The 26,942-nt window shown below is 38.0% G+C and overlaps 2 protein-coding genes and 1 long non-coding RNA gene across 9 annotated transcripts in view; 2 read left to right on the forward strand and 1 right to left on the reverse strand.

Annotated features, from left to right (window-relative positions):
* BCAR3 (BCAR3 adaptor protein, NSP family member) overlaps positions 1–1,267 on the forward strand; it is a 250,806-nt gene extending 249,539 nt beyond the window's left edge. For all 6 annotated transcript variants that reach the window (XM_049879745.1, XM_049879744.1, XM_049879743.1 and 3 more), the window contains one exon: positions 523–1,267. In XM_049879745.1, the coding sequence (XP_049735702.1) occupies positions 523–701 (179 nt within the window). In that variant the 3' untranslated portion in view covers positions 702–1,267. The remainder of the gene's footprint in view (positions 1–522) is intronic.
* An 8,284-nt stretch (positions 1,268–9,551) lies between these two features.
* Positions 9,552–19,642, forward strand: LOC126073278 (uncharacterized). Its single transcript, XR_007516705.1, has 3 exons — positions 9,552–9,739; positions 10,294–10,430; positions 19,463–19,642. It is a non-coding gene; the product is annotated as an uncharacterized LOC126073278 (long non-coding RNA).
* Positions 11,591–26,942, reverse strand: part of FNBP1L (formin binding protein 1 like) — a 113,551-nt gene continuing 98,199 nt past the window's right edge. Inside the window, exons 10-15 of one of the 2 annotated variants that reach the window (XM_049879752.1) lie at positions 23,357–23,466; positions 20,275–20,407; positions 19,810–19,904; positions 15,889–16,037; positions 14,286–14,444; positions 11,591–13,027 (exon numbers count right to left, since the gene is read on the reverse strand). In XM_049879752.1, coding sequence (XP_049735709.1) covers positions 13,020–13,027; positions 14,286–14,444; positions 15,889–16,037; positions 19,810–19,904; positions 20,275–20,407; positions 23,357–23,466 — 654 coding nt within the window. In that variant the 3' untranslated portion in view covers positions 11,591–13,019. Of the gene's footprint in view, positions 14,445–15,888; positions 16,038–19,809; positions 19,905–20,274; positions 20,408–23,356; positions 23,467–26,942 lie in introns of both variants that reach the window. The other variant, XM_049879750.1, reaches the window with a different exon arrangement.

Here is a 26,942-nt window from a genome sequence, read left to right on the forward strand (position 1 = left end):
AATAACGACGGCATTATCAGTGACTGGCTGGGGTCTGAGGTAGGAACCGGGATTGACTGCAATGAGGTACCAGGGAAGCTTCTAAGGTGACGGAAGTGTTCTAAAACTAAAACAGGTGGTAGTGATGGTTGTATGACTGTATAAATTCACTGGAACACATCGAACTGTACAGTTAAAATGGGTGAATCATATGGCATGAAAATTATACATCAATAAAGCTATAAAAAAAAGAAAAAAGATACTATGGACATTTCTTCCCACAGCATGTGGCTTGTCCACACAACAGTTCATTCTGTCTTGTTTTAGTGAATTTGTTATTCCTTCTCTGAAGGTGCTCAGGTCCTTGAGGGTAGGCTCTGTCCTCCCTTACGTAGAAGAGACCCTCTATTTTTTCTTTGGGGGTGTTTTTAAAGTTCTGAGAGATGAAGTTCATTTTGATCCTACTTGAAATGAGTGAGATTTTGGTTGTTTCTAACACAATGTTTTGGCAGAAACTGTACTTTTTTTTTTTTTCCTTATTAGGTTTTCAGCCAGATGAAGAAATGAGTGAAATCTTCAAGACTGAATTTCAAATGAGATTGTTATGGGGCAGCAAAGGTGCACAAGTCAATCAGACAGAGAGATATGAGAAATTCAACCAGATTTTAACTGCGCTCTCACGTAAACTGGAACCCCCTCCTGTAAAGCAGGCGGAGCCCTGACAAACCTCCAGAGAACCTTAGGATATTCTTTCAAGCTTCTCCAGTTTCTTCTTTGGGAAAGCTTATCATTTGATAAAGTCATAAAGCATAAATCTGACAATATACAAGCTTTTAGTATCCACAGGATATTAAACATGTAAATTGCACAGAACACACTTATTTATGAATTGTTTAAAATTACTACTGATTTTTAAATAAATGATAATTTATTATGAAGGTAACTATTGCTAATATTGATTGGCAAATTTTAAGAGGAGACCTAGCTGTGTTGGCTGGTTTCTTCCTATTATCACTGTATTTGACCATTTTTAGTTTTTGATTCCATGTCAGATAAGTGTAAATAGAAGAGTTTTTTTTAAAGCATGACACATTTCAGAAGGTATCAGTTGTATGATATTCTTTAAATATGAAAAATGTAAATAGTCATGAATGAAAATATACCTTTTTGTGAAATGATTGTATCCAGCCTCTTTAATATTAATCACCTTATCCCAGTACAGTAATTCTACCTCCTCGCCTCTTCCTTAGACACCTTATTCTGAGGATAAACCAAAATTAATAAAGTGGTACCAAAAATTCAAGGTTTCTGGCTTGGTAGAGAGTGAATGGTGAGACAAAGTAGAGTTGGTTTCAGAAGACCTGGATGGATTCAAACTCCAGTTCTGGCAATTACAAACTTTGGTGAAGATAATCTCGTCTAAAGAAAAAAGCAAAGTGGGACAAATAACACAAAGTAAGATGCCAGAAATAAGTCCAAACTTACCAATAATCAGTCTAAATGTAAATGACTGAAACTGCCAGTTAAAAATAAGAGATGGTCCGACTGGTCTCAACCCACCTGGAGCAAAGGAGAATGAAGAACAGCAAAGACACAAGGTATTATGAGCCCAAGAGACAGAAAGGGCCACATAAATCAGAGACACCGGCCTTAGACCAGAAAAACTAGATGGTGCCCAGCTATAACCAATGACTGCCATGACTGGGAGCACAACAGAGAAAACCTGATGGAGCAGGTGTACAGTGGGATATAGACCTTAAATTCTCATAAAAAGACCAGACTTAATGGTCTGACTGAGACTAGAAGGACCCCAGAGGTCATGGAACCCAGACCTTCTGTTAGCCCAAGACAGGAACCATTCCCAAAGCCAACTCTTCAGACAGGGACTGGACTGGACCATAAGATAGAAAATGATACTGGTGAGGAGTGTGCTTCTTGGCTCAAGTAGACACATGAGACTATGTTGGCAGCTCCTGTCTGGAGGGGAGATAAGAAGGCAGAGGGGGACAGAAGCTGGCTGAATGGACACGGGGAATACAGGGTGGAGAGGAGTATACCGTCTCATTAGGGGGAGAGCAGCCAGGAGTACACGGCAAGGTGTATATAAATTTTTGTATGAGAGACTAACGATTTGTAAAATTTCACTTAAAACTATATATATATAAAAAGAGATGGTCAACTAGATTTAAAACAAAACAACCTTATGCTGTTTACAAGAAACACAGTTAAAGCATAAAGACAGATTGAGAGTCCATAAAGAGGAGAGTAAAGGGAGGGAAAAGGGTGTGATTTTGAACAGCAATGTGGCAGCTTCTGGGGTGTTGGCAATGCTTTATTTCCTGCCTTGGGTGTTGACTTTCTAATCACTTAAGCTGCACATTATGCATTATTCCGAATGTGCATTTTATAATAAATTAAAAAAGTTTTTTTAAAGCAATGCAGTTCCAATCAAAATCCTAACAAGAGTTTTCACGTAACCTGATAAGCTTTTTCAAAAACCTATATAGCTAAGAATCCGAATCCAAACCCAAACCAAACCCACTGCCGTCAAGTCGATTACGACTCAGAGCAACCCTATAGGACACAGAACTGCCCCGTAGAGTTTCCAAGGAGTGCCTAGGGGTCTCGAACTGCTGACCTTTTAGTTAGCAGCTGTAGCACTTAACCATTACGCCACCAGGTTTTCCATAGCTAAGAATATTCAAGACCATTTTAGGAAAATAAAAGATTGGAGGGTGGGATCTGTTCTACCACATATAAAAGCTCATTATTAAGCTCCATCATTAAGAAACTGTCATTAGAAATTTGACATGACAGAAATGGCATTGCTGATCAGTGGGGAAAGGATGACTTTTTAATACATGATTCTTGAACAACTGAAATGAAAGAAAAAAAGTGTTCCTTGCCTCATATACCAAGTAAAATCTAGATGAATTAAGAAATTACAAGTAAAAGACAAAACCCTAACAGTTTTAGAAGAAAATACAGAATGTCTTTCTGACTTTGAATCAGGGAAGAATTTCTTAAACTAGGCAAAAAAGGCACTAATTCTGAAAGGCTGACCAATCTACATTAAAATAACATCATAAGCAAAAAAACAGCAGGTATTTCCAGTTGCCACTTTTTTTTTTACTAGTCAATTCTGACTCCCGGTGACCCCCCATGTTGTGAGAGAGTAGAACTGTGCTCCATAGGGCTTTCAAGGGCTGATTTTTCAGATCAGATTGCCAGAGAAGCCTTTCTTCTGAAAAGCCCCTGGGTGGACTCCAACCTCCAACCTTTCAACGAGCAGCCGAGCACATTAACTGTTGGCATCGCCCAGGGTAGACGTTATGAACACATAAAACTGATAAAAGATTAGTGTGGTAAGAAGCCTCAAATATGGCCCCCAATGTTCCCTTCTACCTGGTATCCACACCAGTACACAGTTTTCTCCCACAATGTGCCAGGGTTGGTCTATGTGACCAAGAGCATATGGCAGAAGAAGTGGTATGTTACGTTCAAACCAAAAACCAAACCCGTTGCCGTCGAGTCCATTCCAACTCACAGCAACCCTAAAGGACAGGGTAGAACTAGGGTTTCCAAGGAGCATCTGGTGGATATGAACTGCCAACCTTTTGGTTAGCAGCCAAGCTCTTAACCACTGCGCCACCAGGGCTCCACGTCATGTTGTGAGCATTTCTATGGGGAGCCACGTAACAAGGAACTGAAGCCTCTGGCCAACATGCCGCGAGGAACTGAGGGATGCCAACAATCACATGAATGAGCTTGGAAGTGGACTCCCTAGCCCTACCCAAGCCTTGAGATGCCTGCAATCCTGGCCAACAGCTTGACTGCAACCTCGTTAGAGATGCTGAGGCACTGCTGGAATCCTGGATTGCTGTTTTAAGCTGCTAAATTTTTACGTAATTTGTTACACAGCAAGAGATGACTAATACAATTAGCATCCTTAATAAAGAATTCCCATGAACAAAGATGAAAAAACAATCAAAAGATAAAAAAACACAGGTTAAAGGTATAAATATGCTTTTCACAGTCGAGGAAACACAAATGGTAAATATGGAAAGATGCTCAAATTCATCAATAATCAGAGAAAAGCAAATTAAGACTGTTAGCCTGAATACAGACGACGAATAATCCTATCCAGTTTGTAGGAGTGTATAAATGTTACAGAGCCCTGGTGGCACAGTGGTTAAGAGCTCAGCTGGTAGCCAAAAGGTCAGCAGTGGTTAAGAGCTCAGCTGGTAGCCAAAAGGTCAGCAGTTCGAATCCACCAGCTGCTCCTTGGAAACCCTATGGGGCAGTTCTACTGTGTCCTATAGTGTCGGCTATGAGTCGGAATCGACCCGACACCAAGAGGTTTGGTTTTTATAAATGTTACAATCACTTTGCGGGAAGGGAGTAGGATGTGGTATTATTTTTTAAAACTGAATATGATTACAACCTACCTGTACCATACCCGTTGCCGTCGAGTCGATTCCAACTCACAGCGACCCTAAAGGACAGAGTAGAACTGCCCCATAGTTTCCGAGGAGCGCCTGGTGGATTTGAACTGCTGACCTCTTGGTTAGCAGCTGTAGCACTTAACCACTATGCCACCAGGGTTTCCATGATTATATCCTACAACCTAGCAATTCCACTCCTAGGTACAGATCTTAGAGAAACTTGTATCAAAAACATACACATAGATGTTCATAGCAGCATTGTTTATATCTACAAAATGCTGGGAACAGTCCAAATGCTCATCAACAGATTGTGGCTAAAAACCCAAAACCCATTGCTGTTGAGTCAATCCCGACTCATAGTGACCGAAAAGGACAGAGTAGAACAGTTTCCACGGAGCAGCTGGTAGATTGGAAATGCCAACCTTTTGGCTAGTAGCCATAGCTCTTAACCACTGCACCAGCGGGGTTCCAGGTTGTCGATAGGTGCCATCAAGTCAACTCCAACTCATACTGACCTCATGTATACCAGGACTAAACATTGCCCGTTCCTGTGCCATCCTCACAATCACTACTATGTTTGAGCTCATTGTTGCAGCTACCGTGTCAATCCATCTCGTTGAAGGTCTTCCTCTTTTCCACTGACAAACTACTTTACCAAGCATGATATCCTTCTCCAGTGACTGGTCCCTCCTGATGATATGTCCAAATACGTGAGATGAAATCTCACCATCCTCGCTTCTAAGGAGCATTCTGGCTGTACTTCCTCCAAGACAGATTTGATCATTCTTCTGGCAGTCCATTGTGTATATTCAATATTCTTCACCAACATCATAATTGGAATGCATCAATTTTTCTTCGATCTTCCTTTTTCATTGTCCAGCTTTCACATGCATATGAAGTGATTGAAAACACCATGGCGTGGGTCAGGCACACCTTTGTCATCAAAGTGACATCTTTGTTTTTTAACAGTTGATGGAGGTCTTTTGCAGCAGATTTGCCCAATGCAATGAGTGGTTTGATTTTTTTGACTGCTGCTCCCATGGGCATTAATTATGGATCCAAGTAAAATGAAATCCTTGACTTCAATCTCTTCACCATTTATCATGATGATGTTTACTGGCCCAGTTGTAAGGATTTTTATGTTCAGATGTAATCCATACTGTAGGCTGTAGTCTTTTATCTTCATCATTAAGTGCTTCAAGTTGTCTTTCAAGCAAAGTTGTGCTATCTGCATATCTCAGGTTGTTAATGAGTCTTTACCCAATCCTGATGCCAAGTTTCTCTTCATACAGCCCAGTTTCTTGGATTATTCGTTCAGCCTACAGATTGAATAAGGTGAAAGAACACAACACTGCCACATACTTTTTCCAATTCTAAACCACACAGTATTCCCTTGTTCTTTTTGAACTGCCTCTTATCTATGTATAGGTTATGCCAGGGCACAATTAAGTGTTCTGGAATTCCCACTCTTCGAAATGTTATCCATAACTTGTTATGGTCCACATATTTCAATGCCTTCATGTATTCGATAAAACACAGGTAAATATCTTTCCAGTGTTTTCAGCTTTTGGCTAAGTTCCACCTGACATCAGCAATATCCCGCATTCCACATCATCTTCTAAATCTCACAGGTCTCTGTCAATGCATGGTGGCAGCCATTTTTTAATTATCTTCAGCAAAATTTTGCTAGTCTGTGATATCAGTGATATTGTTCAATAATTCCCACATTGCTTGATTGCCTTTCTTTGGAATGGGAATGAATATGGATCTCTTCCAGTCAGTTGGCCAGGGAGCTGTCTTCTAAATGTCTTGACATAGATAAGTGAGTGCTTTCAGGGCGACATCTGTTTGCTGAAGCATCTCAATTGCTATTCCGTCAATTCTCGGAGCCTTGTTTTTCGCCATTGCCTTCAGCGCAGCTTGGACTTCTTCCTTTAGCACCAGCAGCTCTTGATCATATGCTACGTCCTGAAACAGCCGAACATCCAGCCCATTGATAGGAGGATGGATAAACTGTGCATATCTATATGATGGAACACTATACACAGTAAAAGGAGAATTATGCATTTGAACCTAAGAAACAACGTTGAGTGAAAAAATCCAAGTCTCAGAGGATACCATGCAATATTTAAAATATTTAACCAGTGAGATGGTACTAATAAATTAACATATAAGCCAATATGCAAAACAAGCGAAATAATACTTTTTATTCTTTTAATGAACTACATAATAAAGCTGATAAACCAAGGATAAGTATAGCATAAATCTTTGACCAATCATCAATGGTTTCAAGTCATTCGTTTAAACAAATGGTTGGTTTGGCGTAATCTTTTGTTTGACATGGTGTCGGGGGACAGCCCCGGCAAGCAAAGACCCTCACTGTGCATCCCGGCAGATAATCCGAAGAGCTGGCATGTAGCCCTTTCCAGATTCATGCATTCAGGGAAACTTACTGACACGGGCAAGCAGCTGCTCTCCAGTGCTGTCCAGCTAGAGTATTTCCCGCAACCACCTAGCAAGGGACCCAAGCTTATACGCCATTCCAGCTGGGCCCGAGGCTCATTGTTCTTCTCCCACATCCTTGGGTAGTCAGTGTTCCCAGGGACTTCACGTCCAGGCCCAGATGTTTTCCTTCTTGTTGCTAAGGCATTTCTCGGCGCTGGCCACTGGCCCAGTCATGCCACTCCCAGCCTGGTACCTTAGCCCAAGTCCATCCGGAATTCATCCCCAGCATGCTTGGGGGAAGAGCAAAACTGATTCCATTAGGGAGGGGATGCATATAGCTGAATAGCATTACCCTACACATCGCTATCACCAGCTAATCGATGCCTCCACTATTTCATAAACTCTTCCAGTGACTTTTCCCATAAAGTTGATAGTCATTTGCTTACTAATACCCTGCCTGACACCTGAAGAGAGGAGTCATGCAGCTGATTCCCATCTCACCTCTCTTCCCCTCATCAGAAAGCATAGCACCATCTGGGTGCTGGCTGTATGCCAAGAGCCAGAGGCAGGTGCTCCCAGTTAAAGAGAATGGAGAAAGGGACAAAAAGGGAGTGAGATAAGTGGAGACTGCTGATCTTGGTTGCCAGAACTGGGAGTTGTATTTTTGGTCTGTCTCACTCCACACCCAAGACTGTGTCCCCCACATAAGCCAGTAACAACCAGCACTGATCAGTAAGACAGTGATTGGTTGATGTCAGTTATGATGCAGGACAAAAGCAGAAGGGGAAAGGAAGAAGAATAAAAAGAAATGGGGAAAGTGTGCCAGGGCTCTTGCTGACCTGAGACAGTGTGGCTTGGTCTACTCTAGGCAGGGAAGTGCGGGGAATGGTAGACTCATGGAGGAGGAAAGGGAAGGTAATGTGATTCTCTTGTCTGGAGACCAGCAAAGGGAGGCGGGGAGAGAACAGAGCAGTTGCGCTGTCACATCCTAGAAAGCACACACCTGAGTATTAAACGGAGTCCCAGTTGGGTCCTCCTCACACCTCACAATGCACAAGGCAGGCCACTCCCCATTACACAGTAAGTTGTCAAATGAAGCAAAACTTTAAAAAACCATCTAAGGAGCCATTACTGCATCATGACGGCCTATGCCCCAAACACCTTTGTCTACCCACGTGCTCTCTTCCAGTCTCCCCAGTTTAGGCCTCTCTTCTCTCCTTGACCAAGGTTTGGGCATTTCTTTGTGGGATGAACGGAGATCTTCCCCAGCTTGGTTGTCCAGGCCATTCTCCAACCCAAGGGCTCATGACACTAGAGAAGACTCCCCATTGCCTGAAATAATTGTAAATCTACATTAAGCCTTTTAGCTTTGTTCCCACTGTCCAAACTAGAAATTGGTATCACAAAGTGTCAAGTGTGGTTTGAGATAAACCCTATTTACTACCATTTACCAACCAGAGTCCTAGTGGCGAAGTGGTTTAGAGCTTTGTTGCTAACCAAAAGGTCTGCAGTTTGAATTCACTAGCTGCTCCATGGAAAAACCCTATGGGGCAGTTCTACTCTGTCCTATAGGGTTGCTTTGAGTTGGAATCAACTGGAGAGCAAGGGGTTTGGTTTTGGTTTTATTCACCAAAAAGTATGGAAATCTTTCAATATTTAACATTCAATATGGCAATATCAGAGTCCCTGGAGGGCACAAATGGTTAAGCACTCAACTACTAGCCAAAAGGTTAGTAGTTCAAACCTGCCCAGAGGCACTTCAGTAAACAGACCTGGCATTCTGCTTCCGAAAGGTCACAGCCTTGACAGCCCTATGGAGCTGTTCTACCCTGCACACGTGGAGTTGCCAGGAGTCGGAATCGACTTGACGGCAACTAACAATGTGGTAATATCAGTGTGTGATGGCTGATATCAGCCCTGCCCATGCAGAGTATGACACCAACTTTACAGAGTTCAAAAACAAGTTAATTAGGATTAGAAAAATTTACCCATGTGGTAGAACTACAAAGAAAACAAAATAATAAATATAAGGATAATGCTTACCTTTGGAGGAGAGGGAAATGGTAATTTTCTATTTCTTAAATTGGATGATAAATTTGTTTATTATAGTTTATAACTGTGTAAGTATTTTGTTATACTTACTGAATATTACCTAAAACAAACCCAGCTCTTCTCATATAACAACGTCTTTGTCAACTACGTAATTACTTTTTAACCTAAGGAGAAAATTATATAATATCAACTACAACTGACTAGCAGCATGCCTGCTTGTTTTTACCTAAGTTAAATCATTATTTAAAAGAAAAAGGCTGAGGTCAGAGCCCTGAAGGTCTCCACAAGAAACTCTCCTCTGGGTTGACATTCTGGGCTTACCAAATCAGCTTGTTGCAAGCCCTAATTCTCCACGACAATGCTGTCACCATTTTACTCAAAAAAATAGGAAATTTTGTCACATATTGAAATCATGATGAAGTCAAGACATTCATTATGTCTACAGAGTTTCACTTTGTATCTAAAAACAGGAATGAGGCTAATTTTCCATGAGTCATTCTTAGGGACCCAGAGGTCCCCCCATTACACTTTCCCCTAAATGCTGACAAAATTATCTAGTATTTTAAAACTTCCCAGAATTTACGCTTCAAACTGTGTTTGCCCATTCCCTCATCTTTGGCACCTCTTACATTTTCTAGGAGTCCCTGGGTGGTGCAAACAGTAAGCATTCGGCTACTAACCGAAAGATTGGAGGTTGGAGTCCACTCAGAAGAAAGGCCTGGTCATCTACTTCCAACAGATTCCAGCTATTATACGGCACAGTTCTACTCCGGCACACCCGGGGCTGCCAGGAGTCAGGGTCGACCGCGCAACAACTGGTATGGGCTTTGTTTATTTGAAATATACTCTCTAGTTTCTTAGATTACTTACTGCAAGCGACTCTAAGGAATATACTTGATCCCGGGTGTATGAGCTCACTGAAATCTGTTTGGTTTTTCTTGAGCCTTTTTTCACTTAGACTAACACCTTCACATAGAAAATCTATCAACAAGCCTGGAGACCCTTTTCCTTTTGTTAATACCGCTATAAAGAAGTTATCTTTCCCTAGCAAGTAGGCATGTGACTTCCTTATCTTAGTTCAGACAGTAAAAGCCCTTTTCATTGTTTTGAGCTTTTGTCTGAGGCTATAGCATTAGATACTCTTTTCCTGATATTTTCATTGTTTTGAGTGTCCCTACTTCCAAGTGTGGCATGGATCTCAATAACTGCAGTCCTTCATTGTTCAGGGTTACCTAAATTTCATTTTCTTCTTGGGTTTCAAAAGTTTCTCATCATAGTTTCACATTTGCCTTTTTCAAAAAGTAGAATCTTCTGAAATTGAGTCTAAAATGACAGATGTGACACTAATTACAGAAAACATTCTCCTTCTAAGCTTAGAAATGCCAGGCAGACAGCGGCATCCTCTCCTGACTAATCAGAAACTCAAGCCGGATCACAGAAGACGCTGGCCAGTGTGCGGTGCCTGGATCAGGGTCTGTGGCAGAAGGACAGCTCACAGGGGTGAAGAGGGTAAGACCATGTAAAGGGGAAGTCTGAGAACCACAGCTACGGTGGAACAAAGCTAACAAATTCAAATTATTACAAGTAATTTAAAGTCATTCTAAGGAAATTGTTAACTCTCTCCCCCCCCCCCCCCCCCCCTTTAAGAAAGCTTGAGAGAAACTAAAACTAGAACAAAATTTCTCAAACTGCTTTGCCTGACACAGATGTTCCCACTTCTGGGACTTGTCATCTACTTTGCACCATCTGAAGCTTAGCATATTCAAGGACAAAATCATTACACCTCTGTAGTTCATATGGTAACAAGAGATAACACACTATACACCTTAACTGACCATTGGAAAGATTGTTTTATTCCATTAAAATATTTTCAACCAAGAACACTATCTTAAACAAAGCATTTACATTAAGAAATCAACATGTGCACAAAGAGTAAAAATTACTGAAAAATTAAAGATTTCTCTTGGACAATTCACATGTTCAAAATTTAAGAATGATTTAAGAATGATTTAAACTGTGCAAGTACAAATGTCTCTCCTAGGGCAATAACCCATATACAGGTTGCACGATTTCACGTCAAGGAACTTGCCTCCTACATAAGCAAATCCTGCTTTTACAAAAACAAACAGTAGCTTAAAAAGAACAGTTAGTCCTTACAAGAAAGCCTGAACCTTTGCCCTCCGTGGCTGTTAGCCAAAAAAATACAAGCACTTCAGGCTTTGTACAGAAAACAAACAGCCAGATCACACTTCCTCCTCATTACTAACCTTTAAAATAAAAATAGCACTAGATTTTAAAACTACTTCACGTAGTCTGTCAGTATTGAATAATGTCACATTATATAAATAACCCTGTAACGAGATTCAAAATCTAAACTTCATCGTTCACTAGCCTCAAAGGTAACACACTCTATGTCAGGTGTGTACAGTGGTGTACTTGATCTCATGAAGGCATTAACTTTGCACAACTGTCATTCGGCTTTAGTATAACTGGTCGTGCGATTCAAATAACACTGGGGAAAAATTATTAAAGCAGTCACACAGTTTCTAAAATATTGCTTAAAATCCAATAATACACAGACCATTTCACATTCTCCTCCCCTCAAAACAGTAAAGAACCAAATTAATGAAGTTTCGGTGGTACAAATGCCCCCCACCCCCACCCCCACCCCCAATCTTTCTATTACAACACCACTATGAAATTGGTTAGGATACAAGTCATTAACAGAACTACAGATGGGAGGCAGGACATCCGGAGCAACAAGGGCACTAACAACTATATTTACAAGTATAAACATACAGAAATTTCCATTTTACAATTAAAAGTGCACATAGATCATTACAAAGTTTCACTAAGTTTTATCTGGTTCAGACAAAAGCATCACTTGGAAACAGACTATCATTGTCAATAATCAAATGAGGACTTCATAACCCCAAATTAAAAGACAATGGGGGAGGGTCCATAAAACTTCTCTTAAAAACACTGAGTAACGTAAAATGGACTTCGGACATGTCTTGTGTTTGATGCACACATCTGAAGACGCACCAGCGTACGTGGTAGAGCTCTCAAAGCCACCTACCAGGCTACATCGGCAGCTGCAGCAGAGCTGCAGAGCTAAAGGAGGTCGCACTGAGCTGACACACAAAGCCCTTTGTGGGATACTGCAGTGGTATGTTGGCAATCAACAGATTTAGGCACTCTAGTTTAAGGCAGCACTTGAATGGAAGCAGCTGACTTTTGCAAACAGTCCTTTGTCTTGAGGTGGTGAGTATCTTCTGTGTCTATTATGCCAGGATTTCAGCGCTGACTATGGATTCTTCCCAGACTGAGGTGCTGAAGATGTATCATGTTTCAAAGAGTTCTTTCAACTGGGCTGTAGGCTAGAGCAGAGATGTTTTCTTTTTCTTATCTTAAATACTTCAGATTCACAGACTACTTCTTCTTAATGTCAAAACTGGAATGTTTTGCAGTGGGGAAGTTATAGCAGCATACACAAACACTAGGATGGAAACATTAGTGCTGAAGATGTTTTGACAAAGCGATTTGCACTCCAAATGTAAAACAAAACACAGACATTGACAAGAACAAGGGATTCTAAAGACATGCCTGAAAAATCTAGCCCGATTACTCTAGACATGCAACAAGATGTTAAGCAAGCACGGAGGTGGCGCAGGCAGACACTGACAAATGGCAAGGACTGTAACAGACAATGGACCTAAAAGCCAATTAAAACAGAGCTGGGATGGAGACAGTCTCGCTGGGACAGCCAAATGTAAGACAAAGTTAATGACAGCTCTGCATTCTTTCTGATTTGGACATCAGTAAAGTATACGGAAAAAAAGGTCAGCCACTGTTGGCTTTTTTTTTTTTTGTATAAATAATTGTGAGCCAGGAATTTAAGGATTGGTATTACAATGATTTTTTTAAAAACAATGTATGGAAATGCTAATGAAGTTAGTAAAAAAAATAACCATGTCTGCATGCACTCATGCAACTTGCTCCTCTCTCTCTTTGAGCCTGAAAATTCTAATACCCTCCCCCCAAAAGCAGCTGCATGTAACCTCCTTCAACATCTTGCCCATTCCTCAGAAACCCTCTTCAGGAACCTGTAGTCCAGGAGGAAAAAGAAAAGAACAATTACTGAAGACCTTTGGTAGGACCAAAAGGGGTGCTCAGTTCAAAGTGTCTGCCCCACATGTCTCTACAATCATGTTACAGTCAGCTCCTGAACACCAACAAATCGGAGGCATGAGCAAAAGCAAGAAACAGCCTCTTAACAGCTTCCTCACTTTATTTCCCCACAAGACTTACTCAGGACATGGTCACACAAATAGCGCTGCACAATCCTTGTGGGAAAATGCTGGAACTGACTGTACAGCTGTTTACAACAAATGTTCGTTGACATTCATCGGGAAAAAATAATCTATCCTAATAACAGATGTTTCGGTTAAAATGAGGAAAGGCCCTAAACGGTGATACAGATATTTCTCCCCAACTGAGTCGAAAAAGTTGTTTTTGTTTTAAAAGGACTTCCCAGTACTTTCCCTCCACTCAAGATCTCCTTAGTTCATTAGAATCTACTTTCCTATATATAACTGCTAAATGCTAAATAATCACTAAAGTGGTATTTCCCAAAAGACATTTTCAAGATGAAAAATACAAACGTAAGATTATTTTAGAAGGAAGATTGTACATTAGTGAAAATTACTAGATCAGGGTGATTTATTTTGCACCTCGGGTCTCCTGATTAACCTACTACTTAGATTATTTAGATTATGTGCTACGTGCTTGTTTTCTTCCTCTAGGAAGCCAAAGTTAAAAATAGAATGGAAAATGAAAATTATTATTAAAATAAATTATTTTACTCAATCAACTATTTTCTCCCTGGAAACTACAGCTACAAATTCAAACTCCTAGAACAAACTACTCTTTTGGGAATCAGTTTCTATAGCATTTCAGAGCAGTTTTACTTATTTGATTTCACTGTAGTCACTGTGTTTTCTGACCCAACGGGAGGGAAAGCTTTTTCTCTGTGGATTCCTATCCAATAGACCAAATTCTACAATTTAGAAGCCAGAAAAACACAAATCCTTCACACAGACTTAAGCAGGACATAAAGCAAAAGGCATCAATTAAGCTTCACACCAACATCACTCAAACGGTAAAATGTCACGAGAACATTTTTTATGGTAGTATTCACATCTCTAAGATCAAGCCTACACTCAGCTCACATGGTGAACAATAACTCTTGGATGCCCTTTTTCTTTTTTCCAACCTGTTGAATGTGCTTTCATTTTATGTTATCTTTCTTATGTCATGCACAGCACAGAGCTGCCCGGTTAGTTTAGATATAAGTTACTGCACCTTTACTGTTTTTCTCTAAAGTTACATCTATGTAAGATGTGGGAACGTAGCCTTCTTCACCGTTCTGTCTCCGAGCTCTTGTCCATCCATCGCCTTTGTCCTCCTCAATAATGTACAGAACTTCACCTTCTTTCATTGCCAGAGTACCTTCATTGTGCCCTAGATAGGAGTTTTCATAATTCAAGCATAACTTAGGCAGTGATAATTCTGAATAAAAGTTACAAATACAACACGAAATAACATAAAATACTATCAAATTTAAATATACCTGGAATCATGAGCCCAGTGACTCTCATTACTAACAACAGATGCTAGGATGCTTTGCAGTCTACCCAATATTTCATCTACATTACACTTCATTTGAGCTGCCCAACAACCCTTTGAGGCTGGCGTTAATACCACCCTTATATAACAGATGAAGTAACTGAGCCACAGTCACATCATAAGATTTGACACGGTATTCTAACTCCTATTTCACTATTCCAATTCTCCTCCCATATTTGAGTGGTAATGCTACCTAAAAAAACCATGAGGTATGAATCAGGAGAATAGTGACAAGACAGTGAGAGAATGCGAAGAAAGAAGGAAAGAAGACGGTTTGAGGAGAGGGCAGAAAGAAAAATACAAGTTCAACTCTGGTAATGGCAGAAGTAGAATGGTCATAGCCACAGAACACAAACTTCCTTCAAATCTTCATCAGCCTTACGGCCTCCTTTTTCCCATCCCCAGCCACTCCCCATCTGCTTAGCAGTAATAATTTTCGTAACTGAATCTTCATTTAACATATGCTAAATTCCTTCCCTACTTTCTAGATTACATTACTGCAAGATCTTATTCAATATGTTTTTTCAGAATGAGGGGTAATTAAAGGCTTTATTCAATTTAAAAGCCAATACAATGGATGGGTGGGGAAGGACCTTAAATTATATACAATTTTACAACAACTTATTTGTGGAGGTGTTCCGCTGCTACTGGGAGTTAAGGAAAAGGACTTTTCCCAGCCCCAAAGAGGGACGGGTAACTAAAAATCGGCAATACAGAGCCACAACGCCTTACTTCTCTCACAGGGTTTGTTCTCCAACTGTCACAGAAGAAAGGATAGCAGAGCCAGAAGCTACCACATCTGTCCCTTCCTCACTTACAAGGTGGCCTACAGTCAGGATAAGGTGGTGGCATTCAGCTTGCCATCTACCTTGTACTTGTCTCAATGTCAGTCAGCTGCAAGAAGGGCATGAAGTGACAGCTACCAGCCTTCCACTTACTGACTTGGATGATGTTGAAGCTGCTTCATCTCATTGAGTACATGCAGCCATTAGTAAAATCTCTGGGGGAAATTCTGTATCGATCAAAGTTGATAATTAAATAATAGTTTGTATTAGGATGCTGATAACATAGCTAATTTTCTTTCAACTCCATGTATGGAAGAAAAGAGAAATCCTCTATAAATCTAATTGAGTTGAAACAAAAGTATTCATACTAATGAACTGGGATTATAATTCTCTGACAATGTATTATTTAGCTGAGGACACTAAAGGCAGTGAGTCCATACATTTAGATATTCAGAAACCAATCTTATTGAGTACATGTATTAAGAAAATCATACCATCAAAAGGGTAGATAGCTTTGCAGTGTCCAATAGCAGGCAAAGGATCGTCATCTTCGAATTCATCATCGAACTCATTGTGGTGACCGTGCTGCTGGGGTGGCCCACGGACTTCCTGGTTTGCATCATCCGTGTAACTTCCCTCAGGACTATAAAACATAAAGTTATCTTCGATCAAGTATCATCCACATGGAAACTCTTTATATTACCTACAAGTTGATCTCCTCAGGATCAAATCAAGGAATCAAGCATCAATGACAGGATTCTAAATTAAGCCCTTATTTTCTATTTTCTTAAAAGTTAATTATATAAATTGCTTCTAATACAAAACACTTCACTGAATGTCCTGAAATAAAAAAAATAAAAAGATTACAATGCTCTAGACACATAGCACCTACTCAGTAAATGTGTCTCACTATCACTGGGACCAGAGATAACATTAAAAAATGCAGTAGACCCTTGTCTCTCATTATCCAGTGTTCATCTCCCCTTCTTTTGGCAAGAAAACCCTGACATTCCTTAGGGAAACATCCAGACCCACGTTCAGTTCACAGGCTTCAGATGGAGTTGCTTCTGTCCTGGCTCCAGAGGGGCCATCAGAGCATAGCACTAGTATGGCTAAAGTGAACAGTTCACAAGTAGGCCTGTAACCCAACCAGACAGAAAGATGCACAGAGCCTTCTGTTTGAGGCCGTTAGACGAGAAGCTCACTCCCTTTTCCACTGGACTTGAGCCTGGAGGAACATAAGCCTGGAGTTTGGAAGATCACCACATGGAACCTTACAATGAAGCCAGCACAGGGGCAGGCAGAGCTGTGAGATGAAGAGAAACTAAATCCTGAGGATATCATCTGAGCTCCTAGATCAAGCGCTCCTTGAAATCAGCCAGTGAAGCCCCCTTTTAGTACAAGCCAGCACGGGTATTCATTCTGTTACTAAAAACCATGAATCTGAACTAATGTAGAAAGTTAATTTCCAGTTAATCATGTTAACAGGGAAATTAGTAATTCAAAAAAAAAAAAAAGGCAGATAATCTGAAGGCATCTTATTTGTGTTTTAATTTTTTTAAATCAGAGAAATAATGTTAATAATTTTGCTAAAAAGATCAAGTGAGTGAATAAGATTTTAGTAATAATTTCAAAAATCTACAAAATTAGGTTTAACAGCACTTTCAGCAAGCCTGAAGCCATGCTTAGATAAACATGTGCCAGAGACTTTACATTCTTTTAATCTAGGTTTTACCTAGTAACAAAAATTAGTATATTGTGTGTACCTCATGATATACTGAAGATATACACTGTTACAAAAAGTGGTAAGACGGAAGGAAAGAAAAGGATAAGCAGGAACTAACACTGTCAAGCACATATTATTGCCAGGTGCTGTATTACTAGGTGCTTTATGGTCATTATTTTATTTATTACTAACAACCATATATGCTGGCTATTTTAATTTCCATTTTAGGAAAGTGAGACTCAGAGAACATTAAAAATGAACTTGCTTTGCCACAACAGATGGACCCTGACAGAATGAGAGAAAAATGTGGAAGTGAATCTCAACTTCCTTAAAAAAAAAAAAAAGGCAGATTTACTGGACTGGTTGAGACTAGAGAACTCCCCGCGACTACTGCCCTGAAATCCTCTTTAAACCTTGAACTGAAACTAGCCCCTAAAGTCATCTTTTAGCTAAAAAACAGACTGGCTCACAAAATAAAGAATATCACCCACAAATGCTGTGATCCTTTTAAAAAGCATCTATATGTGACCAAATGGTCAACAATTACTTTAAAACAAAGATGAGAATGTTAAGGGGGCAGGGAAACTAGATTAACGGAAATGGAACAACCAGAACAGAAATACTGTGAATGTTCACGAATTGTGAAGAATGCAACCAATGTCACTGAACAATTTGTACAAAATTCGTTGAATGTGAATCTAAACCTTCACCAAAAACACAAGAAAATACTAGCTTAAAAAAAATAATAAACTTGCTTTAAACTAATGTCCACAAAAAAAGCCTGCACAGGAATGTTTATAGCAACTTTATTCATAATTGCCAAAACTTAGAAGCAACCATGATGCCCTTCAGTAGGAGAATGTTTAAACAAAATGTGATACATCTACACAATAAAGTTATTATTTAGCGACAAAAACCAGTGAACTACAACAAGTTACAAAAAGACATGGAAGAATCATAAATGCAGACTGCTAAGTGGAAGAAGCCAGTCTGAAAAAGCTACACACTGTATGATTTCCAACTATATGACAATCTGGACAAGGCAAAACTATAAAGACAGTAAAAAGATCAGTGGTTGCCAGAGGCTGGGGAGGAGGGAAGATGAAGAGGTGAAACACAGGGCATTTTAGGGGAGTAAAATTCTTCTGCATTCAATTGGTCTCAACCCACCTGGATCAAAGGAGAATGAAGAACACCAAGGACACAAGGCAATTACGAGCCCAAGAGACAGAAAGGGCCACATGAACCAAAGACTACATTATCCTGAGACCAGAAGAACTAGATGGTACCCGGCTACAACCGATGACTGCCCTGACAGGGAACACAATAGAGAACCCCTGAGGGAGCAGAAGAGCAGTGGGATGCAGACCCCACTTAATGGTCTAACTGAGACTAGAAGGACCACGGTGGTCATGGCCCCTAGACCTTCTGTTGGCCCAGGACAGGAACCATACCCAAAGCCAACTCTTCGGACATGGATTGGACTGGACAATGGGTTGGAGAGGGATGCTGGTGAGGAGTGAGCTTCTTGGATCAGGTGGACACTTGATACTATGTTGACATCTCCTGCCTGGAGGGGAGATGAAAGGGTGGAAGGGGTTAGAAGCTGGCGAAATGGACACGAAAAGAGAGAGTGGAGGGAGAGAGCAGGCTGTCTCATTAGGGGAAGAGTAATTGGGAGTGTGTAGCTAGGTGTATATGGGTTTTTGTGTGAGAGACTGACTTGATTTGTAAACTTTCACTTAAAGCACAATAAAAATTATTTAAAAAAAAAAACTTCTGCATGATAATGCAATAGTTGACATACGACACTATACGTTTATCAAAACCCATAGAACTGTACAACACAAACAATGAACCCTATAATAAAGTTAATAATAATACATCAGCATTAATTCATCAATTGTAACAAATGTATCACATTAATAAAACCAAAACCCGTTGCTGTCAAGTCCAACTTATGGCAACCCCATGTGTATAAAATGTTAATAACAGAGACTATGTGAAGAAAGAAGAGGGAATATTTGGGGACTCTGTACTTCTCACACAATTTTTCTATAAATCTAAAACTGTTCTAGAAAACAAATTGAAATGAAAAAAAATAAACTTAAAAAGAAAAAGAACTTGCTGAAATTACACTGTAAGTAGTAAACCAAGATTTAAGGTCTCTCAAATTATTCTCTAAGATGAATCTTAAATTTTTTTGAATTTTATTATGAAAAAAAGATACATTATACCAAATGGGGGAAACGTCATAACCAGTATGAAAACACAGAAACTTAACAGGATACCTTTTGGAAGCTCTGGTCCAAATTAACAACATATATTATTTTCTTTCACAGAACTCTGAATATTTTGACAGTGAATTTTTTCTTCGGCATAAGCTACTCGACTCCACCTATACCTGAAGAGAATCTTCCCATGCCTGAGGAGCAAGCCTGTGCCTCCTTCTCACCTCTGTTTCTGGATGCATGACATGCTACAATTAAACAGCAGTATGAAAGTTCATACTTTCCTGCAGCTACTGCTAAAGAAACAGAAAAGCACTTAGGTTCAAAAGACTGAGATTATTAAAAGCCAAACTTGTTAAATTAGGGAGGAAGAAAAAAGAACTGCATGAAGTTTAAGACAAAAGGATGGGAAAAGTTTGGGGGAAAAGAAGAAATACAAGTAACATGCAAAAAATGACCTTTCTCGTCCCTGTGTTACAAGATGATTTATGTCACTGCTGTGTCTTCTGTCTCCTCTCCCACCTGTTTTGCCTTCAACTTCAGAAAGCCAAGCCTTAGGAGGAAAAAAAGATAACTGAGCTCAATAAATATTTTTAAAAGCTCACACATTTAAAATATGCTTTGAGTTTTTATAATTATGTATTTCTTAGAGAAGAGGAACTGATTTCAATTTAGTCAATGATCAACATTATAGCTGACAAAAACAGTATGTTTAATTTTATATAAAGGCTTAAATTAAAAAAAAAAAAACTTCAATGAAGGATTAATTCTAAAGACTATATACCATAACGACACCTTACTTTTAGATCATAAGCCCTATAATTTAATAAATATTTGAAAGTAATTGTAGCAAAAACCAATCTATCATAATGAAGTTTATGAAGACAAATTTATCTTATATAATTGCTGAATAACAAACCAACCTCATTCTTGTGGATGTCCATTCGCAGGCGGTCAATGTTACTCATGGTCTCTGCTAATTTGGGCTGTAAGCTCCCAGGATCCCCCATTTGTGGGTTCTTCTCATACACATCTTTCATTTTGTTGAGGGCATCTCTGAAGGGGAGAAGGGAACCAGAGAATTAAGTACTCACTTCGTATGCTTCCAGATAAAAGAGTTTCATTTGATTTTGGGGACTCACATGCAGCCAAATCTTAAATACAGTCATAACTCTTTTAGTCAAACATTACCTGATTAAAGACAATCTGGATAAACTAGTAATTGTAATTTATGAAGAAAGTCCTTTAAAAGATCTGAAATATCACCTGCCCCCCCCCCAAAAAAAGTCACTTCTCATTTCTTGCTTCCTAAATGATATCTATATACATACACATCTATCCAATACAGAAGTTTAATCAAGGGTTGGAAGAATATTCCTGAATATTCTCAAACTCATCATGTTCCAAATCAAACATTATGTTCCCACCCAGTCATATTATTCCACCCTCTTCCTTATCTCAGTTCAAAGCATCATCGTCGTCCTACTCATCTGTGCTAGAAATAGGAATGTCAACTTTAACTTGCCCCTCTTCCTCTAAATTCAGTCATTTGCAGTTCCTCTTAAACCATTCGCCTCTTCTCTAATCATATTACAATAGATTATACCTCAATAAACTCTCCTTAATTCTAATATCTGACACTACTGACTAATGCTCCTTTATGCTCTTCCTCAGGGCCAGATTAAGGCATGTGAGGACCCTAAACACTGATCCTCGTGGTGCCCTCCCCGACTTACTCACCCAGCCAAACAGGATATGTGAGTTATATATACGTGTGTGTGTGTGTGTGTGTCTAACAACATCTTCAGGTGATTCTCATTAATGCATCTCTAGTCTTCTTTCTCTCATAAAGCTCCAGATTCACAGTTCCAAAACCCAACTGAACACTTCCATATGGATTTTTCATAATCAACATAAATCCATCTTTACCCCCAAATTCATTTTTTTCTCACTGTTTCAATGAACTCTTTATCTACTCAGTTTCCTGAGCTATAAACTTTTTTTTTTTTTTTAAACTCCTCCACTTTTCTCAGAAATCAACCAGGTAAAAAGGCTAACCCACTAATGCCTTTGAAATTATTCTCAAATTTACTCCTTTCTATTTCCATGTCCTAATTTAGGTTCTCATCATCTCTTACCTGGATTATTAAAAAGTCCCCTAACTGATCTCTCTTCCTCCAATCTCTTTCCCATTTACTCGACTCTTCACACGGCTTTCAATTACCTTTCTTTAGAATACAGAGGTGATAATATCACCCCCTCTCTCAACAACTTTTGGCAGCTCCCCATACCTATGGAACGCCATGGAAAAGCATTCAACACTTTTTATAATTCATGCTATACCTTTTTATCATTATCTTCTGCCATTCCAATCCACATAATTTCTAATCGAGTCTCCCTGGATTAGAGCTGATTCCAGGTCATGGCAAGAACATTTACATTTCTGTGGCTTTTTTTCCCCGCCCCTTTTCCCTGAATGTTACTACTCCTGCCCCCTCCCCCCCTTCTTTAACTGGCAAAATCTTCTTCCATCAAGGTCCAATTCCAATGCTCTGGAGACAAACTGGCTAGTGTTTGGATGTCAACTCTGATATTTACCATCTTAGACAAATTATATATTTATTTGACTCTGTTTATTTATATACAGAAACAACCACCTCAGAGAGCTATTTGGAAGAATTCAATGACATACACCATGTAAAATGCCTAGCTCGGTGCCTAGTACCTAATAATCCCTCCAAAAACATTACTGTCCTATGCCACTACTCTCCCTCTTCCCTAACCCCCTTCCAGTGAAGTCTTTCTTAAATTACTCCAGTAGAAAGAAACTCATCATTCTTTCCTCTAGGTTCCCCTTTAAAAAACCAAATCAGCTGTCATCAAGTTGACTTCAACTCAAAGCAAGCCCACGTGTGCCAGAGTAGAGCTGCGCTCCACGGAGTTTTCCAGGGCTGTGATCTTTCAGAAGTAGATCGCGGGGACTTTTTCCTGAGAAGCCTCTGGAAAGGCTCCAACCACCAGCCTTTCAGTTAGTAGCCAAGTGCTCAACTGTTTGCACCACCCAGGAACTACTGACATTTTATTTACACATCAATTAGCCAGCCATTGCAATTCAGTTTGTGTAAAACTTAATTGTTTTAGAGTCTTCTTTTCCCAAAACTAGAATGTGAACCTCTTAGAATCAGGGACTATGTTTTATTCATTTTTATATCTTCTATAGCCCTGACATAGTTTATTACATATGGTAAATACCAAATATCAGATTAAATTTTATAATTTTCCAGAGAGTACATGTTGCTCTAGTAAGAAATATTTTGACTTTAAAAACTGTACTAATATTGCAATATTTAATTTATGATCATACCTGATACACAATTCTCTACCTGATACACAATTCTCTACATCAAAACTGCCATTGTTCATGTTAGAGTTGAAGCCCCAATTTTATCTTTACTGTAGACAATAAGCCACCAATCCATTGTAAATAGCCCTTTCATAGCTCTTCTACCTTAATTAAAAATATAGACCTAAAAAGACATTTTTGCTAAAAATAAACAAAAAAAATCTTAAAGCTGTAAGTGAACAAACACGAAGCAAAGAGTAATCAAGCACTGTTTGCCAACATGTTTTGTTGCAAACAAAATTAGAGCCTCAGGTTGCTATTAAACTCAGTTAATACAAAAGGAAAATTTATCAAAGTGTAGGAGGTGGCTAGTGTTGGTTTAACTATTCCTGATAATGAATCACCAAGCTGTTTTGCAAATTTTTGAAAGGCACACATAGACACTATTAGCATCTAATAAAAATCAGCAACTAAAATTCCCTAACATGTCATTTTTAATTGCAACATGGCTACCATGAAATTTTTCGAATTTAGGAATATATTTTCCCCTCAAAAGATATTTCAACTACAATGTATGCTTTTTAAACCTTATATATGTCACATTTAAACACATCATTCAAAGTAGACCCTGAAAGGAATAATAATGGTAGAGAGGAAAATACTTTTGGTCTGATTCTTTTTGTAGTTCTCTGTTAAGTTCATCAATGCGTTGCTGTAGTTTTTTACGTCTCTGTTCGGGTGGTAGATGACTGAAATCTTCTAGTGCTGGACCCTGAAAAGGGAATCTGTATCATTATAAAAGACATTTTCAAGAAAAAAAAATTTTTTAATAAATCGACAATATAAAAATTCAAATTAGCCCCAAACAATCCATTAAAAAAAAAAAACTACATAAATGTGTGTGTACATTAATTCAAACAACTGAATTAAAGAAACAGTTCAAATTTCAGTCATTTTATAAAACAATGACACAGAAGAGGTAAAAAAAAAAAAAAAAAAAAAATCACCAGATACAGAACTGGTAACGACCAGTATCACATCATTTTCAAGTCTCGGCAGAGTTAAAATGAATACCTACGAACCTTCTTACAGCAACAACAACAACATGGAAACACATGACATTGCTCATTTATACAAAAAACTATTTTATATATAACATATCACCACATTCCCAAATCAAACCCATTGCTATGACATTCAGAATATTACAAATATTCAAACTGAAAATAAGAGTTTATATAATTTCAGTTCAGTAAGCAACTTACCTCATAAAGGGAATCTAATTAATAAAATATACTTTACATTGCATATAGTCTTTGAAAGGTTAGTTTAAACCATTACTCAGAATCAAAACATATCTGATCATTAAAAAAAAAAAGAACTATCCACTGAGTGAAATGAAAGTAGAAATTATATTCCAATATGGAGTCTACTTTCACTTATCCTTTTGTACAACCAAATAACATAACCTCAGTTGTTTCTGAAAGAAAGGTATAATTCTTCTTTAGGAAGGATGCTTGATGTTTGAAAATTTTTAATGCTTTGATATTTAAGAAACTATGAAATTTAAGAAAAAGTGCCAGCATTTGGATATAAAACCCTGACTTAAATTATGTCTTTCTCCTCTTAAATGTTATTATTTCCCTTAAATGTTATTTTAATCAGCTACTTTAGCTTATGCTATTAAAGATTACTCAATAGAATCAATGTTACCAACTATTGATTCCATTTAATATACTTGTATTTACTTAAGTTTTTATATGCTCCAAAAATTGATGACATCATACTTCATTTTTCTTTTCCAAATGTTGATTTTAAAAATATACAACCACAATTTTTAAAGTGTTGCTGAAATGAACCCCAAAACAAATGTACATGGGCACTCTTTTCTTTGGGCCACTTATGTCTATAACATATTGCAAATAGCTTTATTTCACCATCTATAAGAATGCTTTACTTATACAAAAAGAGAGAGAGAGAGGAAAAAAACCTCACTTTTAAGAGGAGCCATAATCAAGTGTAACATTTAATTCATAACAGAATTCCTAGAATCTATCCCCAGTGGTATGCACATTATGGGCATTCGACAAGCCTGACTAGAAAAAGTAGGGCATGCTAAGTCTGTTTGTTTTTTCCATCTTCCAGTCCACAAAGAATAAAAATCTGTCAGTCAGGCAAATCTGACCTAAATAAAGGTATAGTAGAATTTTCTATATGAGGTACCTCTAAATTTACTGGTCAATTCTCAACATAAATTGTCAGATTTAATCCAATTTGGGGTACAGGTTTTGAAACTATTACAATATGTGCCAAAGATAAAACTTCCTCATTTATATTTAAAAAAAAAAAAAATTCCAAAAGTTTTGAAAAGTTATTTAATGAAATTAAATTTATTTCAACACTTTTTTTGGTAATACAATAAAGTCATCAAGTCACCATTACCTACAAGTAAATTGTCCAGATTTCCATTTATCCCTAGTCAAACCTTGTTCTCAAGTTTATTAAAATATCTTAGCACTTGCACTTTTAATACCCCATTTTGACATTATAACATATTCTTACATAGAATATGAGAATTACACTCATTCTATTTCTTCTGGATGTAAGAAAAGCCCTCTGAGGTATTTAACAACCTCTCCTGCTACAAGGGAATTCATAAAGGACCAATTGCAACAGTCTGAAAGAGTGGTCTATTTTCCAAAAAAAAGAGAAACTACATAAGCACCAATAATTTATGGGTCAAGTTTTCATAATGTAATTCCATTAATTTGGTTGAAATAAATGTACACAGGAACATTTCAAACACACACACACATACACACACACAACTTTAGATTATCTGTGCTTCTGTTCTCTTTCAACAGTGCAAAAACTATACACATATATAGCACCAACTCCATAATGAAATTGGTAGGAAAATTATCTTTACTTTTGGAAAAGTAATGATTCTTGTGATAAACTAAAAATCAAATTTATAAGCTTTTCTTGAAGGGGGTATAAGAATCATTTTTGTTAAATTTCTCTTCTGCGTAAAACTTAAACTTCTGTTCTACCATGTAACTTTAAAAATAATATTTAACAATAATTTTATTCTCTTCTCTAACATGACAAGGACTCTACCCAATAACATTTAAGAATTTAATGGGTTGACTACAGTTAACCACATTATTTTCAAATCTTGTAACATCAAGAGATACTGGTATATGCTAGAATATGGATTAAATTATAAAAAGAAAAAACACATACAAGGTGAAAATGTGTAGATGTACTCTGCAGCTTGTTTTAAATTAAACAAAACAATGTTTTGAGATTACTTAATGTTGGCATAATATAGAGATCAGCACATAGGGCTTACCATCTTCACCGACCACTGAATAGTTCAATGGAAAACAGAAAGAAATGGTAAATTATTCACATGAATAATAATACAGAAGATGCAATAACCTATATTTTTTTCACAATATTAAAATAAATCATGTACATTTCACAATCCAAATAATTATGCCAGAAAAACAATTTTAAGCACATTTTGGGAAAGTAAGAAGCTTGCAAAAAAAAGCATACACTGATGATAATGGGCAGATATTTTCTAATTTTAACTAATTAAAACTCAAAAGGAAATGGTAATCCTTCTTTCGGTAATGCATTTTTTCTTTTAAGAGAACTTTTATGTAAATAGATTTTACTTATATAGCTCTTCATTCTCAAAATACTAGTACTTGAAAAGCTGAATATGAAAGCTCTAATATTTGCCATTTTAAAAGAAATCCTATGTGAAATATTGAGAAATGCAATAAGCAAAATACCATTATCTGAATTTTTATAGTTCAAACTATGGTTCTGAATTTAAATGTGTCATAATTAGGTGAGGGAAACATTTATACTTTCGTAGTTTTAGGTTTGTTTTTTATCATCAAAATAATTAATAAATGAGTTACCCAGACTCAAGTTTCCCACAGTATTTCCTAAAAGACACAAAGATACAGGTTGAACTTCGCTTTAAAAATAAAGTTTCTATTTTTCAGTTTTTATTCTTAAATCCATGTGCTCAAAAAAGCAACACTAAAAATAAAGCCTTAATTTTTATAAAGTTAAGATTTATTCTTTCTGAAAACATGAAATGACACACATTCTGAAGAGAGCAACCAGCGTGCTCGCACATACGGTATATATACCACATGCGTAATGGACCCACGTCCGTGTTCTGTGGGTTAGTAGGATTCTGCAACTGGCACTGCATCTACAGCT

Source organism: Elephas maximus, chromosome 3, assembly GCF_024166365.1.
Source record: "Elephas maximus indicus isolate mEleMax1 chromosome 3, mEleMax1 primary haplotype, whole genome shotgun sequence".
Classification (NCBI taxonomy): Eukaryota; Metazoa; Chordata; class Mammalia; order Proboscidea; family Elephantidae; genus Elephas; species Elephas maximus.